The 27,350-nt window shown below is 37.7% G+C and overlaps 1 protein-coding gene across 1 annotated transcript in view; it reads right to left on the reverse strand.

Annotated features, from left to right (window-relative positions):
* MLLT3 (MLLT3 super elongation complex subunit) overlaps positions 1 to 26,719 on the reverse strand; it is a gene marked incomplete at its 5' end in the record, with an annotated part of 302,329 nt that extends 275,610 nt beyond the window's left edge. The window contains one exon of the mRNA XM_077774663.1: positions 26,476 to 26,719. Within this exon, the coding sequence (XP_077630789.1) occupies positions 26,476 to 26,719 (244 nt within the window). The remainder of the gene's footprint in view (positions 1 to 26,475) is intronic.
* Positions 26,720 to 27,350: the final 631 nt, after the last annotated feature.

Genomic DNA, 27,350 nt, shown 5'->3' on the forward strand with positions numbered 1-27,350 from the left:
GTTTGTGGGTAGCCCCGCATCGGGCTCTGTGCTGACAGCTAGCTCACAGCCTGGAGCCTGCTTCAGATTCTGTGTCTCCCTCTCTCTCTGACCCTCCCCTACTCATGCTTTCTCTCTCTCTCAGAAACAAACATTTAAAAAATTTTAAAAAAAGAGTATGCTACCAAAAGCTTCATATTTCCTTTTGCATCTAATGAAGTTATTATCACTATGTTCTTATGAGCAAATGGGGCAGGGGAGAAGACATTATTTTACAGCATGTAATTCCATTTAACATGCAGTATAATTAATAAAGTATTCTTTATCAACATTACAGTTGCCCATATTTTTTAGTTTGGGAAGGAAATTGTGAAGATCCTCCCAGGTTCTGAAAAATATAACACATGGAGTTCTCCACACTGATGAAAATGTGACGATTCCAGAGAATGGTGAACTCAGAGAGGGTATAGAAGCTCCACACTCCTTCCCCATACCTTGCCTATGCATGTTTTTTATCCGGCTATTACTGAGTTATATCCTCATAACAAACTCGTAATCTGCACGGCAGCCTAGATTCACTTGATTAACAACACTTCAGGGGTGGGGAGGGGGGGAAGGGGAGGAAGGCAGTGAAAAAAAAAAGGAAAGAAATGTTATTTAAAAATGGAAGAGGGGGGCCTGGGAAGCTCAGTCGGCTGGGCACCCGACTCTAGATGTCAACTCACGTCATGATCCCAGAGTCATGGGATTGAGCCCCACATCAGGCTCCCATCAACTAAGAGCTATATTTTTGATGGATGGAAACAAAGCAAATACATATACAAAACTGGAACAAAATAACAAAAGCAACTAGATATATATTTTTTTAAATTAGGTTGTGTTCAACCTAGGAAACAATGCTCCTGTCATAAATTGTCCTGGGGCAATGAAAACCCTAGCATGTTGACATGTGCCTCCTCTCGGAGAAAAGGCAAGCCATCAAGGTTTAATTTAGTTCCCGACTGTATAATAAACATGAAGATAATATTTTGTGTTACCGTTTGTTACCGAAAGTTAGGCAAGCTTTTTGTTTTAAAACAGCTTTACTGAGATAATTCATATACTATATATTTATTCATCTATTTAAAATAAGCAATTTAATGATTTTTCAGTTCAGTATATTCAGATATGTGCCACCATCAACACTATCATCATCAAGAAAGAAAGAAAGAAAGAAAGAAAGAAAGAAAGAAAGAAAAAGAAAGAAAGAAAGAAAGAACGAACGAACGAACGAACGAACTTCCCTTATCCTTTAGCCATCACCTTCTTTTTCCCGCAAAACACCACAGCCCTAAGCAACCACTAACCTAATTTTTCTTTCTTATAGGTGTCCCTATTCTGGACACTTAATATAAAAAGAATCATAGAATACGAGGTCTGTGACTAGCTTTCTTCACTTAGCACAGTGTTTCCAAGGTCCGTCCATGTTATAGCATGTGTCAATATTTCATTCCTTTTTATAGCCAAATAATATTCCATTTTATGAATACCCTATATTTTGTTTATCCATTCATTATTTGATAGATATATGGGTTGTTTCCACCTTTTGACTCCTATGAATAATGCTGCTGTAAACACCCACATGCAAGTTTTTGTGTGGGCAGGTTTTCATTTCTCTTTTTTTAAAAATATTTTTACATTTATTTATTTTTGAGAGACACAGTGAGACAGAGAGTGAGCAGGGGAGGGGCAGAGAGAGAGGGAGCCACAGAATCCGGAGCAGGCTCCAGGCTCTGAGCAAGCATTCAGCACAGAGCCTGACACAGGGCTCGAACCCAGGAACTGTGAGATCATGACCTAAGCTGAAGTCAGACGCTCAACTGACTGAGCCACTCAGGCACCCTCATTTCTCTTAAGTAGACACTGAGAGGTGAATCACTGGCTTGTATGGGAACTCCATGTTTAACTGAGGAACTGCCAAACTGTTTTCTAAATGAATGCGCCATTTTACCTTCCCTCCAGCAGAGTGTGAGGGTTCTGACTGCTCCCCATCCTCACCAGTTTTTTATTACAGCCATCCTAGTAAATATATCTCACTGCAGTTTTGATTTGCATTTCCATGATAACTAGTCACATTGGGCATCTTTTCACATATTTATTGGCCATTTGCTTGTCCTCTTTTGAAGGAATGTCTAGTCACATCCTTTGCCCATTTTTAACTGGGTGATTTTTCATATTCTTGAGTTATGTGTATTTCTAGATACAAGCCATTATCAGATCTATGATTTGAAAGTACTGTATCTCTCATTCTGTGAGTTGTCTTCTTTCTTGAGTCTGTCATTTGAAGCACAAGTTTTTAATTGTTAATCCAAATTCTCTATTTTTTCTTTTGTTGCTCATGTTATTGGTGTTTCGTCCAAGAATCCATTGTCTGCCAAATCTAAGGTCATGAGGATTAATCCCTATGCTTTCTCCTAAGGGTTTTATGGTTACAGCTCTTATACTTGGGTCTTCGGCCAATTTTGAGTTAAATTTTATAAATGGCAAGAGGTAAGGGTCCAATTTCGTGTTTTTGCACGTGGATATCCAGTTCTCTGAGGAACTTTATTTATTGAAAAGACTCTCCTTTCATCATTGAATGGTCTTGGCACTCCTGTTGACCAAAGACACATGGGTTTATTTCTGAACTCTCAATTCTACACCACTGATATATTCATCCATCCGTATGTCTGCACCACGCCATCTCGATGAATACTGATTTACAGTAAGTTTTGAAATTGGACAGCAGAAGTCTAACTTTTCTGCTCTTTTTTCAACTGGTTTGGCTATCCCGGGTCCAAACTACAATTCCACGTGAATTTTAAACCATCTTGTCAATTTCTACAAACACGCCAGGTGGGATACTGACGGGGACTGCATTGAACCTATAGATTCAATTTGGGGAGTATCACCATCTTCACAATATTAAGCCTTCCAATTGATAACATGAGATATTTTTCCATTTATTTAAATATTCTCTAATTTCTTTCAACAATGCTTTCTAGTTTCAGAGGATACGTTTTACACTTCTTTTGTTAAATATATCCATAAGTATTTTACTCTTTCGGTCTTTTGATGCTATTGGAAGCAGAATGGTTTTCTTATTACATTCTCAGATTGTTCAGGTACACAGAATACTAGTGATTTTTGTATATTGACCTTGTATCCTGTAACCCTAATGAACTTGTTTATTACAAGGGTATACTGGTAGTACTCCAATTCACAGGGTGACCTGTAATTTGGTAATTCTCGTATTCAGTACTCTGACACATAGATCTCACATACCAGCTATTAAGTATTTTTATATACCTTAAGTATTTTTATATATCAAGAGCTTTACAAAAATATCTAACTATAAAATGTTTATTCAACACTATGTGCAAACGTATAAGTGATAGCAATTAAAAAACAAAACAAAACAAAACCCTATCCATAAGGAACAAGCAGTCTTAGAGCAGAAATAGATCCTACTTGTCCCTCAAGTGATTTGTATACATATTAGATAAAAAAAAGAAAAATTTGTAAGCTTTCTTCTGCAACAGATTTGCCTTCATGCATTCCTTAATTAAAAGTCTCAGGGGCGCCTGGGTGGCTCAGTCAGTGAGGCATCTGACTCTTCATTTCAGCTCGGGTCATGATCTCACAGTTCATGAGTTCAAGCCCTGCATCAGGCGCTGCACTGACACTGTAGAGCTTCCTTGAGGCTCTCTCTTTCTCTCTCTGCCCCTCCCCAACTTGCACTATCTCTCAAAATTAAAAAATCAACTTTAAAAAAGAGTCTCAGAAAGCCATCAACTTCTGAGCCATGCAAATGAGGTTCAGACCTCCTTACTCTTTCAATGTTTTATTACTAGACTCTTCCACGTTTCTTCTGAACACAGGTATGTTTGTAGAGCAGTACTCCTGCACTGCACCTGACCAAAGTGACTGCAAAGTTTGAGTCTTATTACTATTGTCTTTGGTTTTTCTTTATCTGAAACCTATTTCATGCTTTTGAATTTCCAGAGAAAGGTCACTGAAAGAAATGGGAAGCCAGGGGAGGGCGTGAGGGTGCCAGGGGGCAGAGCAAGTAAGGTTCTTGCATGACTTCAGTCTCTCCAATCCTACTACTCCATAGAAGACTATTATTACTGGGACACCTGGGTGGCTCAGTCAGTTAAGTGTCTGACTTCAGCTCAGGTCATGATCTCATAGTTCCTGGGTTCCAACCCCGCATCAGGCTCTGTACTGTTAGCTCAGAGCCTGGAGTTTGCTTCGGATTCTATGTCTCCCTCTCTCTCTCTGTTCCTCCTCCACTCGCTCTCTGTGTCTCTCTCTTTCAAAAAAAAAAAAACATTAAAAATTTTTTAAAGTTTACTATTATTATATTTTAACAAAAACGATTCCATTCCAAATAGTTCTTTGAACTTAGACACCTGCTTATTGCTCTAACACACCATTTAAATATCATCCAGGCCCCCTTTTGTCTCAGCAACATTCGCCTGACTCCTAAATAATTTTTAAATTACAGTTATCTGTTGGAACAATAACAGCCGCAACTTACAAACCACAATTTGTACCACAAAGTCCAATCTCAGCCTAGATCTATTTTTGGCTTCACAACAGCTTGAGCTAAAGAAGAATTTCACTGCATTGTTCAAGTATGATCACAAATAGTCTCTGGGAGGAAAAAAAGAAAAACCTAAACAACATAAAGTGCTGTATAAAACAAAAAGGATACAAAATATAAAAAGAGATGCAGTTTCAAACATTTGCTACATCAACATAGATAAAACTGTGCTCATCTTCAATCTTAACTTGCCCTGTAACGCTTCCATAAAACTCCATTCTGACATCAACACTAATTCTTAATTAAGTTGTACTGAAATGTATCTGCTTCTGAGTCCATCTCCCCTTACCAACCCCACACATACGTCTCTGAGCTTTTCAAGGGCGGAGAAGTCATACTGCCGAACAGATGTCGAAATGGGGGGGAGGGGCAACATGAGACATTTCCATCCCACCCTAACATCACCTCATCTACAAGTTCCTGAAAATGGCGTTAGTTTTTCTTCTACCTCTGCACTTGATCCAAAGGCTAACAGAGAGCTGACACTAATCCTTCTTCAAGTGAAGAAGACTGCGGCCTCAGCGAAGCATACGCACAGATCATAACCTCTCCTAATGGAAACTGACACAGTATATATGAGAAATGACACAGAACAAAGTTCTTTACCAGAACCAATTAGTAAATTAAATTTATTTTATGTTAAATAAGTTCAATCCATTTTAGCTGAACTACCTGATAGTCAGTACACCTCTAAAATTGTGCCTTTTCTGAAATGCTGAGCCATTTAAACGGAACCAAATAAAAGTGATGTATCTCATATTTGCCCAGCAAACCTTGTGGAAAAGCTAACCAAACTGGGCAAATCAGGACATAAGTTTCCAATTTTCTTTTCCAAATTAGTTACTTTCCTCAAACCCTATTCTGCTGCTCTAGGCTTCTGATTAGGTGGGGAAAGAAAAACAAAAATTACAGGGAAAAGCAACATGTTCAGTGGTCAAGAAATGTACCAAATTTCCATTTATCCAGAAAACTCAAATCACTAGAACTTCCTTGATTAGTACTATGCAATGATGACTGATATTTACTACTATGATCTTAAGACAGAGTTCTCAAATGCCTTTAGAATTTCTGAAAGTAAATGAAATCACATTCTAAAGCATTTTAGTAACAGGATGTAAAAAAAAAAAAAACCAAAAAACAAGAAACACACACATGAAAGCTACCACATTCTCTCCATCACTCATGATAAACAACATCAAATAAGTACTGAGTACTGTACTGAGCCAGGTGTATGCCTCAGAATCCTCACTTAAGCCAATCTGGAAATAGAGACATGAGCTAGAAGTATAATATAAACAGAACAGTGATGAACTTATTACTTGGAGTCAAAAAGGCCTGAGATTCAATCTTAGTCATGTCACTCAAAAACAGGCATAAACTGGGACAATCCCCAGGAAACAGGACATATGGTCACTGTACTCAAGCCATATGGACCTTGGGCAAGTTACTAAATCTTGAGTCTTGGATCCACATCTGTAAAATGTGAATAACAGGATACCGAATTAAATGGTCAGTAACTACAAGCTGCTTCCCTACACCTTTTTAGCTATATAACCCTATATTCTATGATGCTAATCTATAGAGTTCAGAAACTCTAAAAATACTATATACAGCCTTATGGAAGGAAACATCAGAGAAAGGAAAATCCTTCCTTGAAAGAGGATAATTTTTTTTAATCCATGCATTCTCTTTTTTATTAGACTTGCAATTATAAAAACCAAAACAAAAAACAAACCTTAGTTCAAATTTTGATATCGGGGCAGACCTAATCACTCAGAACTTTTTTTCCATAGCTTTGTTTTCATACCTTCATAAAGGAACTTATTTTGTGTTTGTTTGGCGGGGGTGGGGGGGTGGTTGACATAGCTAACAGCTATCTGTTAGCCTTCTGTAGGACAAAAATTACTTCTATTCTTGTTATCCTCAATGTTTAGAGCAATTCCTGGCACATACTAGTGCTCAGTGTTGGTTGAATAAAAGATTACCTTAGAAAAGCCCTTCATTACTAAGCTCTAACCCTGCTATATATTCCCAACCCACAAGGATGGTCTGTAACTACCTATATCCTTACCTTCTCCCACCCCCATCCCCACCCGTGCCCACCTAAGTTTTCATACTGACGATGAGTAACAGCAATCCTGAATGTTTCTTCTCCAGAGTCCTTTTACCTATTTCCCTAAGGGAATCCATCTTGAAATCCAAATAGGTTTCCAGCTTTAAGGAGATTCCTCCCTCCACACTCCCCCTGCCCCCATCCCCGCTTTTTTTTTTTNTCCTTCTCTTCACACGCTTTATTTAACTCATTTGAAGAAAGACAAAACTGTCCCCAAACCAGATTTCTCTCTACCAGTTTTCCCCATCTTTTCTCCTATTCTCAGTGAATTCTCTTCATGTAATCAAAACTTTAGCACCTCTCCCGCACCCCCACCGGAAATTAAGGTACACGTGACAAAGAGGGCTCTACTTACTACTGGAGGATCACAATCCAATGGAAAAAAATATATTAAAACCAAAGCAAAATAATACAGTCCCAATTCACCGCACTAAAATGCCTTCAATGGTTAAAAAAAAAAAAAAAACAAAAAAACTGTAGTCAATCATCGAAAAGTGTTTGCTTTTTCTCCGCCCGCCGCCCCAGACTCAGCCTGTGCTGGGGCTAGGGGTTTCAAGGCAAAACAATGAAGCATTTGACAACCTCAAAAGGTCTGAATGACATTCTGGAAACAGTCAAACTTCACTCTGGGTTGCTCCCCTAAGTACAGACAAACCGTGATACACCGCCCACCTGGAGCCTGGAATATACTCTAGGTGAGAGTAACAGTTTAGACACTTTGGATTCAAAACGACCTCTGTAGCAGACACATCAAGAAGAACTGTGAAAATCTCCTTCTGTATGTTTCCTAAATGCCACGAATCCTCACCCACCACCTCGGTAAACAACCTATGACTACTTGTTGAAAATATAACTTATTTGGAAAGGAAAAATTCGCTCTGGCAACAGCAGATGGTTCTTATCCAAAGCTAAATAAAAACAGTAAGATGAAATTTTAAAGGTCTATTAAGATAGAGTTGGAAACTTTGTGATTTTCACTGTCCCCCTCTCCAGAGAATTCCTTTTGCTCCCCAAAAATAACTTTATTCAGATGGGAATAGGGGAAAAACAAAACAAAACAAAAAAACTGCAAACAGAAAGAAGTATAGTTTCAGTGTGAGCACAATATTAAATGTCTTGAAAGCAGACAGATCCTCAATAACGTACCTTCAATAAAAACTCCCTAACCCTTTCCTTTTTTGTTCCTTTGAGAAAATGGTGAGGCAATTTGCATTTACAGCTTAGTTCCTGTTTCCAAAATACCCCTTTAACTTTTTCTTTTCTCTTTTTATGGTAGGTATAAATAGCACCAAATTGTCAAATCACAGCTATTTTGTGTGCTACCTATACAAATAGGTCTGATTTCTGGCCAGCCATAAAACAATTACTGCCGAATTCCTCCGGCTCTTTGATATCCAGCTTGTCCACAGGGCTTCAAAGCTAGCCTCCAGGACTTTTCTTGGGACACTGCTGAAAAACAACCTCACCAGAAACACAGAAGATAAAATGTTCCCACTCCTATAAACACACAAAGACATAACTACAGAAGTAAAACAATTCGGCAGCACTGCGGTGGGGTTTCTTCCCCCCAAGAGAATTTAAGACGTCCAAGTACTTTGAATTGTTCTTTAGATGTGGGTCAGCTAGAATTTCTTCCCCCTCGTGCATATGGCCATGTTCCCCATTTTCAAGCCTCCAAAAATTAAGAAGTACTTTGCTTTCAGAGAAATTTTCTGATTTACTAGAATAACTTATCCCATGGGAACTTACTGGGATGGAACAAAAGTTCAGCTTCTTGAGCACATAAATAACTATACAGTATAATATTTATTCAACATTGCAAGACTCGTTCAAGCTAGAAGCTTTGTATCGGGTTAAACTGGGTCAGAATATCAAACTGGAAATTTATATTTGGGCAATCGTATGTTTTGACAATAACTAATAAGGCTTAATTCTCACACGGCTTATGAAAAATCAGTGTACGTGAGATGGCACACCCACGAAAGTACCTGACCTACGTGTAGCACACACGTGCGCTCACGGTACACCACACAGGCTATTTCCAGTTAAGCCACAGTAAAAGCAATACATGATCACAAGGAGACAAATGCTAATTCCCATTAGAGAAACTTACAGTTGGTATCTTAGAAGAGTGGCAAATGTGACGGGATTATAAAATCTCCCACTGCCCAGGTTCTTATGATAAAGTTTTATTAAGGTTGACACATAGCCACCCCAATATCTATATACCTGCACCTAAGATGCATTACTCTTTAGAATTCTTACCAGTGGCAGCATGCCAAATCAGTTTTTCCCCAAACCCGATACTTTTGGCAGCTCTATCATAATACGCCAGTCAGACGTAATATTTCACAAATTAAATAATTGGCAAGCATGACTTTGAATTAGAAGTATAGATGATGCAGTCTCCTCAGTATATGAAAGATCCCAGATATGTGCATGAAGGGGGAATACAACCTTTGCACCCAAAAGCCAGACTCTTCTCTTTACTACCTGGAAGAATCAAGCACTTTTAAAACATTGATCCAGATTTGATTTTAGCACTTTTCTGTGATCTTATCCAAGGAAAAACTTGTACATATTTATCCAAAGACACCAGGTCATATTGGGTTGTTTTTTTATTTTTTTAAATCTACACAACAAATCAACTCTCAGAAGAAATAGATGAACCCTCCCATAATAACCCAAAAATTTACCACTCAAAATTGGAGCCACCTGTTTGCAGCTCTGATCTCAAGTACACAGCTTTTATCTCTTAGGTCAAATCTGGCACCTAACATCAGTACTAAATTTCCTCATAACAACGTGATTATGTAATCTCTCAAATGTAACTGGATTTTTTTCCCTCGGGTTTTTTTTTTTTTTAAACCAAGGCCAAATGCATTAACATACAACAAAATTCTCAACGTGAGTGATAAAAATGCATTAAAAGTAACCTTTAATCCATGCTGTTAACTGATTTTATTCTATTTTGGCACGTTTGAAGTAACTCATCTAAGGATTAGTTAGGCTTTTCTACACTTCTTTTTATCAGGACTCTACCATTCTTGATTTAGTTTTGAGAGAAAGGGGTTTGCAAAAACTATAATAATCTCACAGCTGGAGATGGCTGGAAAGTCCGTTAGTGCTCATTGTCCCCTTAATTTGCAGGAAGCCTTTGTGCTCTTCTCCTCATTTTACATGCTGAGCAGTTTTCACTGATAAAGTACTTATAGACCAGTTATTTCAGATTAACGAAAAGCCCAGTAAAATTTTATGTAGAATGGCTGTGAACTTTCTCTTTAAAATACTGAATTGTATCTTCAGGCTTGATTGCACGAAAATCTTAACCCCTGATAATTTGCCTCAGTAGTTTTCATGTGAGTAGGCAAAGGGAGTCTTAAGTTTTTTTTTAGTATTATTTTCAAACAGAGAAAGAGTCCCAAATTTTAGACTTATGAATTCAGATTGAATGGCTGCAGCCTCAGGGCAAACACACTGATTTAATCACATAGCAGTAGGTTTCAAAATCTTGCCTTCTTCAGCGGTAACAATAAAGTATTTCCCTGCCCTTTAAACCTAGGGCGATAATGCAAACACGTTATACAACAAGAACCCAATATCATTAGGATTTTTAACGTTATAACATCAAATTTCAGGAGTAGGTGGCCTTGTTGTACTTTGACACTTACCCAAAATGAGATTTTTAAAAGTCAGTGACTTAGTTTTTTCCTCTGGACTTCAAGTCCACAAAAAGGACATTTAACTATCCAATTGTCATGGATTCTAATCCAAACTCCGTTTTCACAACTTTTCACAATGTTCACAACTCCCTAACCATCTTTGGGCACAAAAAGCCAAAGTCTAACTGAGAAACCTAAGTTGAAGTTTTTAAATCTGTCTCCCCAGAGGCAAAACTGCTGGGATGGGTCATATCTCAAGATGCGAAACTGTACCGTACTGAGTGTTAAACTCACTCGTTTTCTGCTACACCACCTTCTCAATCAGCAGTTCAAGTCATAATCACAGAGAATCCTATCTACCTCAGCAAGTACACCGTTCATATCGAACACAGCAAGTACATCTGCAAAGTAGAATTGATAGTGTCTGAAACTAACAGGGTTAAACAACTTCTTTTCTGAGGCCACTGGCCAAATCTACAGCAGCTGTCTAACTTTGCCTTGAACGATCATAGCAAAAGCTCAAGGAAGTGATCCAATACAGCGCTGGTCTTTAGTAACCAGATCGTTTCTATTTCATTTTCAGCCAAGGGAACGGATAATGAAAACAAAATTATTCCTCAGTCAGAAAGTTTACTTGACAAGCTAATTTTTACCAACCTTTAACTTTTATTCACATGTATAACCGTGAGAGCAGTTTCCTTTTTATGTGGAGACAATCTTAATAACTCTTAAATGCTGGCTACACAAGACAAACTTCAGATGGCTATCACTTCTTTAAACCCACTTATAAAAACTACTGGAAAACTTTTTAGCAATTCAAGGACTAGTCCCAAGGTAAAAAAAGAAAAAAAAGGAAAGAAAAAAGGCAAACATTTTAGTCACTGCTGTAATCTGGTGAGCCAGCTCTTTGATTCTATCAGTGAAGAAAACTACAGAATTCATATCATTTTATATATGAACTCAAACAAGTGTATAGTAGTTTTTATACACGGAACAAATTCAATTCTTTGACAGTGACGATGTTCCACCTACAACTACTTAACGTTGTTTAAAACAAACAAAAACAATGGCCCATCATATGAATCATCGTCTGTCTCTTACCAATACATCTGAGATACCTGCTCCTAAACTCCTCACTACTTAGCCTATGGAGAACAGCTAGTGCAGAATTTATGGATATGTATTCTAAACAGAAAGCCAACATTCTTCAGAAATTAATTCTCTCAAGAACGTAAATAAGGGCAAGAAAGTAATCCAATCAATGACCTAACAAAGTTATGTTATCACTCCAATGAATAACTACAGGTTCACACTGGGAAGAAATTCCAAAATCACTTTAAATTATGTAGGAATGCACATGACTGCAACATTCCCCATTTCAATATTTATAATGTACAAGTAAATATTTACTTAATTTAAGTAAGTCTGCCTAAAGAACAATTTTCTTTTTCCTAAAGGGCAATCTCAATCCAGTATTCAATTTATAATTCCAGTCCTGTTTCAACAAAGGTTTGGCCCAAAGCAATTTCAGTTAAATTTCAGGCTGGTATACATTCAGGCTACATGCCACAGGCAAAAGATACTGATCATAAACCTACCTGATGTATATTTTTTATTACAACAGATCCCGTCGTTTTACAGTATCTCAGGTAAAAGAAATAGGCCCTGGACACCGTAACATTGGGAAATGACTGCTAGGGGCTTGTTTCCTAATGGAGAAAAATTAAAACCAACAAAAAGCACCTATGAATTAAAATATATGCGCAAATGGGTATTCCTGAATTGACAGATGTATGAATGGCTTACTTGTTTTAAAAAGGAAACCTCAAATCCTGGGTTAATAACATGTGTCACTTCTAGAGATTTAAACCATAAATTCTTCAAATAAAATTAAATAAATTGAGTTGTAAGTAATTAACTATGAGACTTCAGTAATGTAAAATTATCTCTGTATATTCTCTATGGCTCAGGAATGTAACTGGTTATGTTCAAAATAATACACTTAGTGGGTCTTGGAGCCCACTGCCTGTAAAATCTCCCATGGAGATTCAAGACCACCCATTGAAAATAGTACAACATTATTGCCTCGAGCCAGAAGCTGGTACATAGGACTGGTTATTCAAGTCTTTTAAATACTATTTTATTGAGGGATTGTGGGAGGTGGGGGAGGGGGTCAAGGGGGATTCATGAGTGGATGGGGGAGTAAAACTCAGAAAGAAAAAAAAAACCAGAAATTTCTAAAGCAGAGGTTCCTGTAGGCGTCCCCTCCCCATTGCACCCCTCTCCCTTTTTAAACAGCTACATAAACAAAGTAATAAGTGCTCAATTTCAGGGAGAATTACATTATACTCCATTTGAACAGGCTACAAAGTACTTTTATTTGAAAAGCTGCTTCTCCTCTGTTATAAACAAATTTCCCTGGCACCAATTTCAGACAAGAGAAGATGGCTAAGAGAGATGGAAGGCAGAGTTAGGAAAAAATTCACTCACTGTCTTAAATAGTTGATCCAATAAAGGTCCTTTAGAGAAAACTGTACGTCTATTTTTTTTTTCTCTCCCACCAAGCAAATCATACAGGAGGGCTTTTCTTTTCTAGCGTACTGCACCCTGTCTCTTTAAATTCCAGGCCTGCCCCATTTCCCACGCATTCAATGAAAGCAACACGTTTGCTGGCCTCTAGCCCACAATGTCAAGTAGTTTTCTTGCTATTGAATTTCAAGATTATTCTTTTGGATCATTTGCCCTTTAGTTTTAAGCACGCCAAAGCAAAAATAATGTCTTTCTACAATAACATAAAGAAAACTCTGAGGCCTTTACAAGTCTACAAGTAGAGAACACCTTGTCCTTCAGTTCCCCTTTCACTGCAAAATATGCTCCAAATAAGGGCCATTTATACATTATCTTGGTCTACCATAGCTTTGTCTTTACTATAATAAAATTCTAGGAGTTTATTTAACGTGGTACCAAATTTGGAATTTCTAATAAGTTGCCATATTCAAACCAAGGCTTCATACTGTTCAAATGCTCCAGTCTTTGGCTCAGTCCCTTGAGTATGGAGCAAGACTAGGTTTTAAAACAATTTCATGATTTTCTATACTTGCAAATTAACTTAATAATAAAAATAGCAAGCAAATACTGTCAACTGAAATCACGGTGCTAAACAGTAGATTTTCCTCATCTTCATACACATCTTAATCCAAAGAAAAGAATCCAGGCTATTAGGAATCCCATTTAGAATTCTCTCCAAAGGAACAGAAATAGTTAAATAAAAATTTATCAGCAGAACTGAATTAAGCCCATGAAAAACGTTACTCCAAATGCTAGCGAATGGAACTTAACGTGGCAATTTTATTCAAGCAGCTAGTAAAGAAATGCTCTGATCACAAATGTCAAGTCTTGTGTTTTACACTGAAAGTGGAGTTAATCTGTCATTTATGAATTTTGTAAAAGCATCTAATACCAAAGGGAAAACAGACTTATTTTTATTTCACGTATAGTCTTATTATGCATTTTAGCATCGTACTTTCAATTGCTATTTTTTTTTATGTTAAAAAGGTAAAGAGGTTTCCCACAGACCATACTATCATGGACTTAATCAGATAAATTTTGGATTGTAAAGAGACCTTTAAGACAACTAAAATTAACTCTGTCATTTTGCACAAATCATTCCTTTTAGCTGTGTTTAAGGAATGTACATATTAATCTATCTGTAGTGTACTCAAACCAGGAAATTACATTTTAATTTTAATTTTTTAAAACTTCTGGTTATTTTTGTAGTTTCTGTATGAAACATGATTAAAACTGTTTTAATACTAAAATATTGTTTGTGTTTATGCACTTAATGCATCCATCCAAAAAGAACCACCTCTTCTTTCCCTGCCCCAAACAATTGTTTTGCCTTTGTTTTGGTAGTTGTTTGGTTATTTTTTATTTCTCATAATTCAACATTTAACTTCCAAATTATGTACAAAGACATAATCTGGAAATGGGTCTCTTTTTCCTAATTATAGGTCCTATTTATTTCTAACACTATTACCATACATCTAAACATGATGAGAGCCCTTTCATTTGCTGTCAATTATTAAAGTCAGATTTAGGCTCTGGAAAATGTTCTAATACTACACATCAAGATAAACATATTAATTAATAAAGTTATACTTACCAAAACTCCACAGGAAAAAAAAAAATCAAAACCTTTCAAAACATTCCTTGTACTCCAAGAATGTATACTCTACTGAAGTATTAAACATGGTTGTCTTTCTGTTACAAAGAATATCTTACATGAATCATGTACTTATAAATTAGGTTAATCTGATTAATTTTACGCAGCAGCATTGCTAAGAAAGGTGAGAATATGATTTACATGTTTCTCTTTAAAGCTTACAATCAACTTATGAAACATTTGTGCATATATTATAGGACTATTAAAGGAAAACACTCAAAATGACAAGGTGATTAAAATTTCAAATAACAAAACATGAAAATGTTCCTTGGGAAAGACATTTTTACGTTCTAAATGACATTACTTTAAAAAAAGCCAAAAAGCTTACTATAAACATGTCCATTTGTACATTTAAATATCTAGTTTTACATTCACATAAGTAATATGTATCATTCAAGAAAGCATGAAAAAAATCCAACAAATTTTACAAGTATTTCCTGAGAGCTCTTTTCTACTTGCTAGATGAGGTGCTGAATCTTTGAATAAAGCCAAGTTGATATATTTTTCTAAATTTCCTGATACCCCATCTCCCAGAGATAACTTCTATTAACATTTTGCTATAGCATTTTCTTCACATGTTTTCATTCATGTACTTTTATCTCTCATACAATTCTCAAAATGTGAGTCAAGAACAGTGCTGACCATTTTGATATAAAGAAAATGGACAGAATCAAACACTAAAATCAATGATGAAAATAAACAGTCTCTACAGAAAGGCACTATGTCAAGTAGTACTAACTAACTACAAGTGACTGAGTAGCCTTTACAACATAATTCTCATTTATTTGCTGCTCTCTTTAAATTGTCTGCATTTGCGTATTTTCGTGTATTCGTATAATTAAATCCTTGGCTCCTGCATCATTCAACAATTCCCTGTAACAAGCTGGAATAAGTAGAATTTTTTTTTTTTTACTTAAAAGTTAGGCAGCAAGTTATGAGAGAAGAGTGGAAGGGCAACTGCTTTTCAAGACAACTTCAATTAAGCATCTGAATTATTAAACAGAAAACCCTGAGAGTATGGTGAGGGGTCAAATATTTGATATACTGTACTTTCTCTTTTTACCTGTTTACATGATAACATAAATCCAAGTCCCCAATTATTCTGCTGATAATAGAAACACAGGGAGTGATCTGAAACATAATGCTTCAGAAAAACAAATTGAGTGACAAAATGTCAAGGTCTGACCTACATTATATGGAGAAAAAAAAAAAACGGTCACCTTTTGTGAAAAACCCAATGGTATCGCGACCTGATCAAGAGCTGTTATTTGCGGAAGAAACTTCAATAAACATAGGGTGCCTTGAGTTCTTAGAATGCTCCAATCTACACACGGTGTCAATGGCTGGTATAAATGGCACCAATATTACCAGAAAGCAACTTTTCATAATGAAAACATAATCACCTACTTGGTGAATTATCCAATTACCCTACTTCCCTGTTATTGCAGGCAAGTCTTTTACCCATTTCACTGCTCACTCACCATTAAAAAAGGTAAAATTCCAATAGAGTCAAGTTCATATCATTTTCTCTTTTCAAAAAAAAAAAATCATTCTCCAAACTACCACATTTATGAAAAGTAAGAAATTTAATACATCAACACAGGCCTATTATCTAGCATGAGGACCAATACACAATTGCTATCTAATAATAAGCAAACACTCGATCCATGATATGCCTCCTAACTTATCCTTTAAAACAAAACAAAACTAAACTAAGGAAAAATAATATTTCAGAGCTAGAAGAGCCCACAGAGCCTATTCAAGCCAAACACACCCTTTCTAGCTCCCAGACCAGGGCCTGTTCTGCTACATTGCTAAATACTGCTCTACAAGTTACTGGAATACATCTGTCTCCTATTTTTAAAGCTAAAAGGCTAGTTGTAGTTCATTGATTAAGTAGTTAAAAAAAAAAAAAGTGATAGACCTGGCCAGGTCTCTCAAATTTGTGTGTAACTTTTTAAAAAGCATTCAAGGTAGATGAAAAAAAACTGAGGGAGAAAAGACAGAAAAGGAGAAAAATTCATTTTTGCTTGGAACATAGGCTTAAAGCCCATTCTAGAAAGTGTTATTCTCAGCCAGCACAATGTTTCCTGCTAAATTCAAGTAGTGGTTGTGTTTACACAAAGTCAATTATTAGAGGTACAGAAGAAATGAGTTCGAGAACCCAGAGTAATAATTTACCACTTAGGGGAGTGGAAGCTAAAGTCGGGATTCTAAAACTCCGACTTGCAATATCTGCCTTTATGTTTTATTATTGCCAAAATCTTCCAATGTCTAGACTGCATTGATCAAGGCTATGAGTACTATCCACAGAGAGAATGTAGGTCCCATCACATCTGATGTATAACTAATGCAACAAAAGAGGAACAATAAATACATATTCCAAAGGGAGGCCCGTGGGGACTGACTGAGCCCGTAACACGTGCTTCTGCTCAGCGCTCATGTGATGAGAAAGTAACTTCCTACTGCTCGGTACTGTTTCTGGGCACAGGTACGAAGCCATACAACAAGCATCTCTGCTAAGAAAATCTGGAGCTGAGTCAACATTTTGAATAATCCATCCCACTAAAAGCAACCAAATCCCAACAGGCCAAGCTATTTTTCACTGAGTCATCACAAAACAGTTGCTTATAATACGGGAACATGGAAAGAAACCAAACAAAGGAAAAATGTTTGTCAAATAGAAGAGTATTTCTTCAATACAAAGAAACCTTTCAGTTCTCAGCAACTCATAATGATGAAGTATTTGGGGTAAGAGGTACGGATTAGATGAGTCCACAACGAACCTTGTTTTTAAACAACCAAAATGTTCTAAGTGTTTATCAAAATACATTGGTACCTAGAATAATCTGACACTCAGCTCCTCCAACACTACCCTGGATGGAGAAGGAAGTAGGGCATAAAACCTATCTGCAGAGATTGAAGGCATTATGCAGACTGCATTTATATCTAGATACATTAAGAGGCAAGTAACTCTCCCTACTCTGTTGGTTACTGCTTTTACTAATATTTTAGGAAATTGTTAGTGTATATTTTCCTTTTAAAAATCAATACATACACACAGCATGTGGCCTGGTATTGATGGGAAAATGACTAACGATTTCTGCTGGAAAGAAACAAAAAAATCTGCTTTTGGCAAAATTAAATATTTTAAAATGTATTTGGCTCAGAGAATATCAATCTTCTAACATGGGTAATAACTCTATTTAAATAAACAGGCCTCAGAATGGGCTTGAGATAAGCCACAATTTTCTTTAAAAAAAAAAGAAACGATGATGCACTGATTTTATCCAAAAAGTTAATTGTTAACTACTACATACCAACTAAATCACACCCAAATACTAGCCTTATCTTTTTAGAAATTCAATGATAATAGCCTTCTTCAGGCCTGAATCACTGCAAACTTATCACACTTAAGTTAAAAGGATTACATCATACACCAGTATTTCTTAAAACAACGTTCTGGATCGTTCTGGATCCTTCATCGAATTGCAACCCTACCACAGTCGGGAGGTGGGGGGCTGGGGCAGGCGGCAAACTACCAGGAGATACCTACCAATCAGTAACCATATTTCGTAATGAGCTCATCTCAAAGGAAAATCTTAAATTAGTCCACAAAATAAATGTGATTTTGCCTTAAAGAAGCTATGGAACTTTTCCCTCTTAAACAGCATCATCTACCATGGTTACCACCACTTAATGAAATCCTAACTCATGTCTACAAAAGCAGTTATTGCTGAACATTTGTCTGAGAATATAAGTGAATAATTATTCACTGTTTCAAAAGTAAACGTTTACCACCATTTATTACTAGCTATCTTTACACCAGCACATTTGTGACTCATTGTATCTACACTGCAAGATCATTTCACGTTTCTAGGCTTCCGGTTAAAAGTAAAACAAGAAGATAAACAAAGATGAAGAGTCTCAAGGATCCTTCCCAGGTCCAGAGGACACAAGCACATTGAAGGCAGGTACCCCCTCTTTGTCTTATGTCTCCCCCAGTCGTTTCGCTGTGTCTTGCACGTATAAAGTCTGCCGGTTAAGCATATTACCATGCCCACAAATTATATTCTTAAACAAAACCCCAAAACCACACAGGAAAACAAAACAAAATAGATCAATTTGACAAAATTAAAAACTTGTGTATGACAAAAAGATACCAAACATCAGGCTACAAGAAAAAGAACCAAAAATGGGACAAGATATTTCCAACACAAACAACAAAGGAATAACATCCTACAGATAAGAAAAAGACAAAAGATTCCCAATAGTTTCTTTTTTAAAAAAAGACAAAGGATACTTTTAAAAGTGAATAAAGAGGAAATCCAAATGGTCAACAAACATACAGAAAATGCTCAACTCCATTAGAAATCAGAGAGATACAAATGAAAACAGAAGATAGCATCTATAAATATAAGAGATTTGAAAATATTCAATGTTGGCAAAGCTGTAGAGAAAACGGTACTCATCCCCTGACTGAGTATAAACTGTCACAACTATTTGGTAGAGCAATCTGACAACATCTAATACAAATGAAAACACATACACAACTTGAATTCTAGGCCTATATCCCAAACCTTGTTCATTTGTAAAAGGTAACACATTCAAAGATGTTCACTGCACAGAACAGAAAATGACCTATATATTTATTCCTTAACAGGGGATCAGAAAAGTAAGCATACAACCTATTCCTACCATAAAATACTAAACAGAAGTTGAAGGTCATGAATTGGCTCTCTACAGCTGAAATGTAGAAAGGTTCAAAAATGTCGAGGGGGAAAAGTGGCAGGACACAAAATTATTCACTCATGAAAATGGTATGGAATTTAAGAGTGGCCACTGTTGCACAACCTTGCGAATACACTAAAGGCCACTGAATTTTATACTTTCAAAGGGTAAATTTTATACCAATTATATGTCAATAAAAAAAATGATTCACCCACTATGATACTTTTGGTGGAGGTTTTTAAAACACAATGTACTCTTACTTGCACCAATATAAATGTGCAAATGTACATAAATAGAATGGAGGAAAGGCTACAGAGTTGGAAGAAAGGATTCGGAAGCACTTAAACACTTTAGCTGCATCTATAGTACCTAATTTTCTAAAATCAAAACAAAGAATCAAATACCATAAAATATAAACATATATTCATTCTTGATAGATGAATTCTTGGGGATGTGATTGTTTGTTGTACCATTTTTTCCTTTGTATTTTCTTGTACATCTTTTGAGAAATACAAAAAGATCACAAAAAAGGCATATCATAAATGGCAAATAGTAAATATATACATGCACAAAGATGTGTAGCATTGCTAATCAATAAATGCAAATAAAAATAAAGCATTGCTCTCCACAAACTGGCAAAGATTAAAAAACAACACTGTTAATTCCCAGTATTGGCAACCGTTTGGAGAAAGGGGAAGTCTCCCAATCCCTGGGGAAGGATAAATTGCTACAATCATTTGGGAATAAAGTCTGGCAACGCACATCAAAATTTAAAATCCATGTACCTTTAAATAAATAAATAAATAAAACCTACGTACCTTGTCTCAACTACCTCCCTTCTGGAAATTTAACACCAGGAAATTATAGGAGAAACCATACAAATGAATGTTAACAATGTTCATCATAGCATTATTCATAACAAATTAACACTAAGAACAACGTCCACATAAAGTTATGACAAATGTATATTCAACATATTACCATAAAATTCAGCTTTAAAGAGATGGTATTTCACCATATACCATGAGAGTAGGAATGGTCATTTGTGCTGTATCCCCCCCAGCTCCTGGAAGTGATCTAGCCATATAGAGCTCCAAAAAACACCTGTTGAATAAATTAATGTTAATTTATAGTTAATATTTATATGTGTATATGTATATATAAAGATATTTAATAAATATTAATTATAGTTGCCCATAAAGAATTTTCAGTGACTTTTTAATGTATCTATGGTTTGCTTTTTCTATATGAACATATATCTATATATTTTTAAAATAACAGCATTTCCAATTGCATGTAATATATGGGCTCTCCATGAAAGTTGTACAGTATAATCGTGTGATATAATTTCTCAAGTTCTACATTATCTGTAAGTTTAAAAAAAAAACAATGGTTTGAGAGAATATCAACTGGTATCCCTGAGACAAGAGAATTTCTCTTTCTACATGGTAGCTTCTGATTTGAGGAGTCAATCCTAAAATCAAGCAAAGTGTAAAAGCCAAGGGAAAAAAATTATGGAAATCTGTATTACCTCCATCAGGACGTGTTAAACACTATGCTTCAGAGATCAAAATTATTCTAAAATCGGTTCAATAAAGATAAAAGTCTAAAGTCCAGTAATATATAGAATCCTTAATTATGTTGTTGGTACAATTGTGCTTCACAGCTCCTCCCCCCCACCCCCAACCAAGTATCTGAGCTTTCTAAGGTCTCTTCTGTTGACTTAAGTCACTGAGAGGTTTAAAAAAAAAAAAAAAAGTTCCACATCTTAGAACTGTAAAAGCTGTGTTAAATAGTAGGGAATCATCTGTAGTAGATGACCAGAGAAAGAGCTAGAGGGCTAAGGTTGACTCAGGGAAGACCACTGGAAGGAATCTTCAAAGAACCAAGAGAAAGAACAAGGAATCTTGAAAGTAAAATTATGAGGCTGACTGCTACCCCTGCCCTGTTCTACCTCACAGAGATAGTTCTATAGAAGTCACCTAAAGCCAGAGATATTAAAGCTTCTGCATTATACAGATGATATGCCATAAACTGGAGAGTGGTATTAACTATAAAATGGATCCACTGACACCCAAGTTTGGATTTTCCTTTTCTGAAAAAAATTGTTAGATAATTGTTACAATGGAACGTAACCATGCCAGTACGTCGGAAGACTGCTCTTTCCTCCTTCCATTAAATGTTTTTATTAGCAACAGTGACATGGCTTAAAAAAAAAAAATCAGCTCCCACATATTAATAAGGGCAGTTCATCTGTGCCAGGTTCTATGTTGAATATTTGATATCAGAGGTTCTCTGAGTGTATTCTGGAGACCCCGGGATCCCCAAAACCTTTTTCCAAGGATTGGCTATTCTTATATTAACTCTAAGACATTTTTGCCTCTTTCACCATTCTCTCATGAGTGGACTGTGGAGTTTTCCAGAGGCTCCATGATGTGTGAGAACACAAAAGGCTGAATGCAGAGGCACATAAGCTGATGCAGTTATTTCACGACAGCAAGACTTGTGTACACAGAAAGTAAAATAATGCCACACTTCTCACTCCCTTTTTTTGAAAATACTCATTTTTCACTAACATGCTATTTATAGGTTAACATACAATGGGCTGATCATTGTTCTCTTTAAACAAATTAATAAATAACTTTTTAAATGGCTCAGGTTTGATTTCTAATACAGTAAATATTAATAGATGCAACTTCTAGGGGAAAAGCTCTTTGGAAGCCATTTTTAAGAGTCTGAAGACATCTGAAGACCCCTAAATTGGAAAACAGCTGATTCATATTTAATCCTCAATTTATGAGGTAATGGCCCTCGTCTCCCATCATTCCATGAACACAAATGAGAACACAAGTGAGAAAACACACACAGAAATGACTTGCTCAAGATCACGTAAGAGGTCTCCAAAGCCAGCATTCGAATACAAGTCCGTAATTCCTAACCCGAACTCCTCACCACTGAGCAGCAATGTCTGCCCAAGAAAGTTCTACCCTGGGTCTTTACTTTTTGTCTTTTAGTCTTAAAAAGTAATGAGTGCTCACTGGAATGTTTTAAATATATAGAATTAACTTTTCAAAAAGAAAGCCAAACGCTACAAAAACAACCTCCCATTCCTGCCAACACGGTAAGCACCCACTAGAGAAAAGTACTGGTAAGAGCCGAGTTCCCACTCATCCAAAATTTATTTATACACATACACACATGCACTTTTTATTTCTATAAGCCTACTTTCAAATGGGATCGCACTGATCCAGCAACTTATTTCACTTAATATCTCTTGAAGATCTTCCTGCATCTACAAACATAATTTACCCCCTTTTATAATCCCCATCATTTGAATGAACCCAGCTGGGTCCCCTATGTGGCTTGCTTCTCAATTGTTGCTATTTAAAAAGTCACAAGAAATATACTGTATCTTTGTGCAGTTGTACCCCTGTATCTGATGGAAAATCCCTGGAAGTAAAGTTAGCGGGTCAAAGGGTATAAACATCTAAAACCTTAAGAGACGATGCCAAATGCCCTCCAAAATGTCCGTGCCCAATTTACATTCCCATTAACAGTCTAGGAGATTGCCTCCAATAATTCAGCTTTTAGCTGCCTTGGAAAATTATGCTTTATGTTGCTTCAAAATGCCAAGTAGGAGAACTGCTCTCACTGGTCACCTTAATTCCATACAGAACTCTACACAAGTCTTCTAACACTCACTGAATAGATCAGTAGAGTCATCCAGCTGTTTTTGTTTTTTGGGTTTGTTTTTTTTTTTGAAATCTTTTAAGTACCTAAGAGGAGAATACACACCAGGTGCATGCAGTATCTTCAACTAGTCTGGCCCCAGATTTCAGGTACCCTAATTAAAAAACTTACCCAAATTCTTTCAGAAGACTATTTAACACAAATCAGAACTACACAGTAATGCTGGGCTCAAACATTTGAATCAAAGGAAAGTTGTAAGTGGGATTTATTATGCTTTATCTGCCTACTCAAAGGACTAGGGCTACAAATAAAAAGCCATCAAATCATACCGGTGGCCAAATTAGCTTACATAAAATAATAAGCAACAGATTTCATATCATAAATGTCAATGGAACAGACTGCAATAGTAAGAATGGTGTAATTGGAAAGAAAGTTCACTCAAATTCCCATCATACTGAAAATGAAAACATTAATATTTTAAATGAAATGTTTTGAATGTGACTATTCATTTCAGTCATATCAGACTATTACAAATCTTTGGTACTAATAAATAAGATATGGTCTTTTTTTTTTTTACAAGTGGATAGTTTTAAAATGCATTATACTCTGACCTGCCTGTTCTGTAACAGCTAATGGATATTCCAGCCTTCACCATTCTATCAAAATCTCTCTTCTAGGACTCAGTGCTAGGAACTGTAAATTGCACGTCTCCAACCCATCTCTGGGACAGAGTAAACTCTCAAGAATTCAAGTACAATTAGCTCAATTCCGAAATGGTACATGTAATTCTCATTAGGCAACAAGTTGAAATGCTCTAATTTCTTCCTCTACAAGTTCTCATAATATTACTGTGAAATAAAGGAAACCAACCTGAAAATCAATTTGCTTTTCCAAACCAAAGATTTACAAAACTAAGAACTCCTCCATCTTTGTGGCTGAGCAGTTCATCCCCAGTGCTAAGGTCCACTTCTGTTTACTGAAAGTGATTTAACTTGCCATTATTAATAGCCATTTACAGATTGGAGTATGTGCATTTCTTTTAAATATCCTGTAACTCAGATTTTTCACAAAGCCATTTTCGCACAGTTTCTCCCATTTCCAATTTCTCACTTACAGACCTATAAGATGACAAATATAGCACCTTAAAAGGTACCGAAGCAGACTTAGCAACGGCTGGGATTCTTGTTCTGTATTTATTTATTCTTATCATTTTGGAAGGCGTTATAAGCCAAAAAATAAGTCCCAGGATCAAGTGGTATGTTGGTGTTACTTGAATTTACAACTAAGTATTCCCAAAGAACAGAGAAGCCTTCTCTTGCAATCTGAATCATGTGTAATTACAGTATGACAAGGTCTCTCCTGGGCTATGTAAGCTGGCATTTTTCCCGGGACTTGTCACATCATGGGAAGCACACATACAAATAAAAATCCAAAAATAAACATTTGAAAACAATGGCTTATAGACTACATAAAGAAACTCCGCAGTTGCAAATAAAAACCTGAAGAGCCCAACCTGTGAGCAGGCATCTCTCACTAGAGATGGAGACTTCAGGGTTTTTGAGCCGCTTACCACACCTAGCAACAGCTCCCAGGTGTGGGCTGTGTGGGGCCAGCACCCTCCTGCTCCCTCAGGCTGGGAAAATCATTAAGTATGGAAAATAAAGGGACACACACACACACACACACACACACACACACACTGAAGCCCAGAAACCGTGGTGAAATATGGGGAGGTCGGTCATCTTTAATTTCACAATGCCAATTTGTTGACTGTCAAGAAGCCTAAACAAAGTTATCTTAAGAGCTACATCTTCTGCCAACAGACTTAGTTTTCCTAGAGTAATAAATATTGCTTTTCTTGTTAAGTGTATTTCATCTCGAACTGCGTGGCAGCAAAGGAGTCCTAATAGTGGATACCAGGGATCTTAGAAGGTGGTTTCTTTTGTTTAAACTCCTCTGCAGTGGCTCTACAGATACATGGAAAGGGGAGAGCAAGATTCCAAGAAGCATCACACCGAACCTCGACCAGTGACAGAAACTTGACAATACTCCTCCTAATTACAGTGTTGAGGAAGTATGAAGTAAAATTATCTCAGGCTATATTTTGATCTAAGATGCTAACAAAATCTAAATGTTATTTCCTCTAGGCCATGCCCAGCTTCTATTCGAAGCTGGATTCATTTGTTAACCATCCAGCAAAGCCCATCAAATTCAGCTGGTCAAGTTTTCAAGAGGAGCTGTGAAACAAACCACTAAAGGCAAAGCATACAATCCTACAACCCATCACAGGAGCTCTGGAAACAAAATATAAGCATCAACACAAACCTCCGCCACCTCTGAGGCACATAGCATTTCTCCTTTCTTTATTCAGCTCCTCAATGTTCAATAATTTCCAGTAGCTCTAAGCAGAATGGATTTATTATGATGTTACTCTAAGAAACTGCAGGAGTTCTAGATGCCAATAAAGATTACCGATCAAATGGAAGATAACTACTAACCATTGTGTCGAGTTAGATAAATAAACCTGCTTACAAACAAAGCACCTTATTGTATTTGTACTGTTACCTCCACTAATCCAACTAAAACAACCAGGCAGTAGCTTTCCGGAGGCTGAAGGGAATAAAAATCAGGTTTCTCAAGACTTCTTTAAATTTTCTTTCAAAATAACATCCCGTGGGGGGTTTTTTTCTTTTTCTTTCTTTTTTTAAAACCGTCCTGCTCTTTACGGAGAGTGTTTTGGGACCTGAGAGGCTGAGCAGGATATGCAAACTAGAAACCAAGGCTAAAAACCAGGGTAGAGAAGTGAGGAAGAAAGCAAGGCAGACATGGTTCCTCGGAAACTTAGCTTCGACCTTTGCAGGGACCCTCCTCCCCGCAGATCACATCGAGCAGACTCCAAACCGCTGCTCAAAAAATTCAGTGAGCAATTAAGTGCCACTAGGGGCTAGGAACGAGTAACACCACCCCCCCCCAGCTGAACATAAAATGCTGACTGTGCCAGGTGGGGGTGGCTACCCCACGAAAGGAAAAATCAGTGACAACCCGCACCCACTGCCTAATTCGCAGGGAGGAAGGCAAAGAAGACCCTGAAGAGAGGCGACTTCCCAAAACGGAAGAATAACTACCTGCCACGCATTCCCTGCTAATAACACAGGTAAATTTCAATGTCTCCAGGAAAAAAAAAGGCGCAAGCTTGTCTATTCCCTCCAGCCCCGCCCCCCGACACCTCCAAACCCAACAACTAATTGCACCTTCCCCACCGAACCCGCGGCTAACCCCAGAGGACCGGTGAGGGCTGGCTTGGGATGAATAAACACTCGACACCTGACGGTCCTTTCTCTGCGGTGACTTTCCCGAAGCCGAAGTGGCGCGCGCGCGGGCGGGAGCCCAGACCTGGCCAGCGCGGCGCCGCNCATTTTTTGATCGAGCTCCTTTTGTATTCGAGCCCTACCTCTTTTTGGCCTAGGAAAGCTTTCGTGCAAGTGGAAGACGACTTTCTCCACAAAGTGCTGTATGTTACTGTGCTCCGGGCCGCGCACGAACACCATCCAGTCGTGGGTGAAGCCCTCCACGGTGGGTTTTTTCCTCACCTGGGCGCGGTGCCCCAGCTCCAGCTTCACCTGCACGGCACACTGCGGGCAGGGGGAGGAGAGACAGCCGTGAACAACAGGAAGGCGACCGTTCGGCACCGAACATTGCGCCTGACATTTTTTTTCCTCCTTCTTGAAACGCACATAAAAGGAAACGGCGGTGCCCTCTGCGTCCACGTTTCACGCGCGTGGGCGNGAGGGAGAGCACACTCGAGCCACTACGAGCACAACAAATGCATTGGAAACAAATTAGAAGACAATTAGGAGGTGATGCCTGGGCGGTTTCTCGGCGTGGGAAGGGAGGTAGCCGGGACGCCGAATGGGGGGGGGGAGGTCTGGCGAGCCCCCTCCCTGAAAGTGCCGCGGCGACAGGCACACGCCGAGGAAGTCTTTGTGTACGTGTGTGTGTGCGTGCGTGTGGAGCGCTGTGCCAGGCGGAATGGAAACTACATGCAGCCTCTGCTGATGGGCACAAACTCCCGTGCTCTTGCCGTTGGGTTCGTGCACAACAAAAATGAGACGTCGTCACTCACACACACACACGCCCGCGGGAAAACACGCCGAGGCATCCATAACTTAAGGCACCCCGCACCCCCCAGCGAAAAGCCCCACGCGATCGGCGAGACCAGCCTAACAGAGCCCCCGCAACACACTTCCAAGAGCCAAAGTGGCCCCAAAGTAGCTCCCGCCTCCCCCCAGAAAATAAAATTCAGAAAGGCAGGGCGGGGGGCGGACA

This window comes from Crocuta crocuta, unplaced genomic scaffold, assembly GCF_008692635.1.
Source record: "Crocuta crocuta isolate KB4526 unplaced genomic scaffold, BGI_CrCroc_1.0 scaffold425, whole genome shotgun sequence".
Classification (NCBI taxonomy): domain Eukaryota; kingdom Metazoa; phylum Chordata; class Mammalia; order Carnivora; family Hyaenidae; genus Crocuta; species Crocuta crocuta.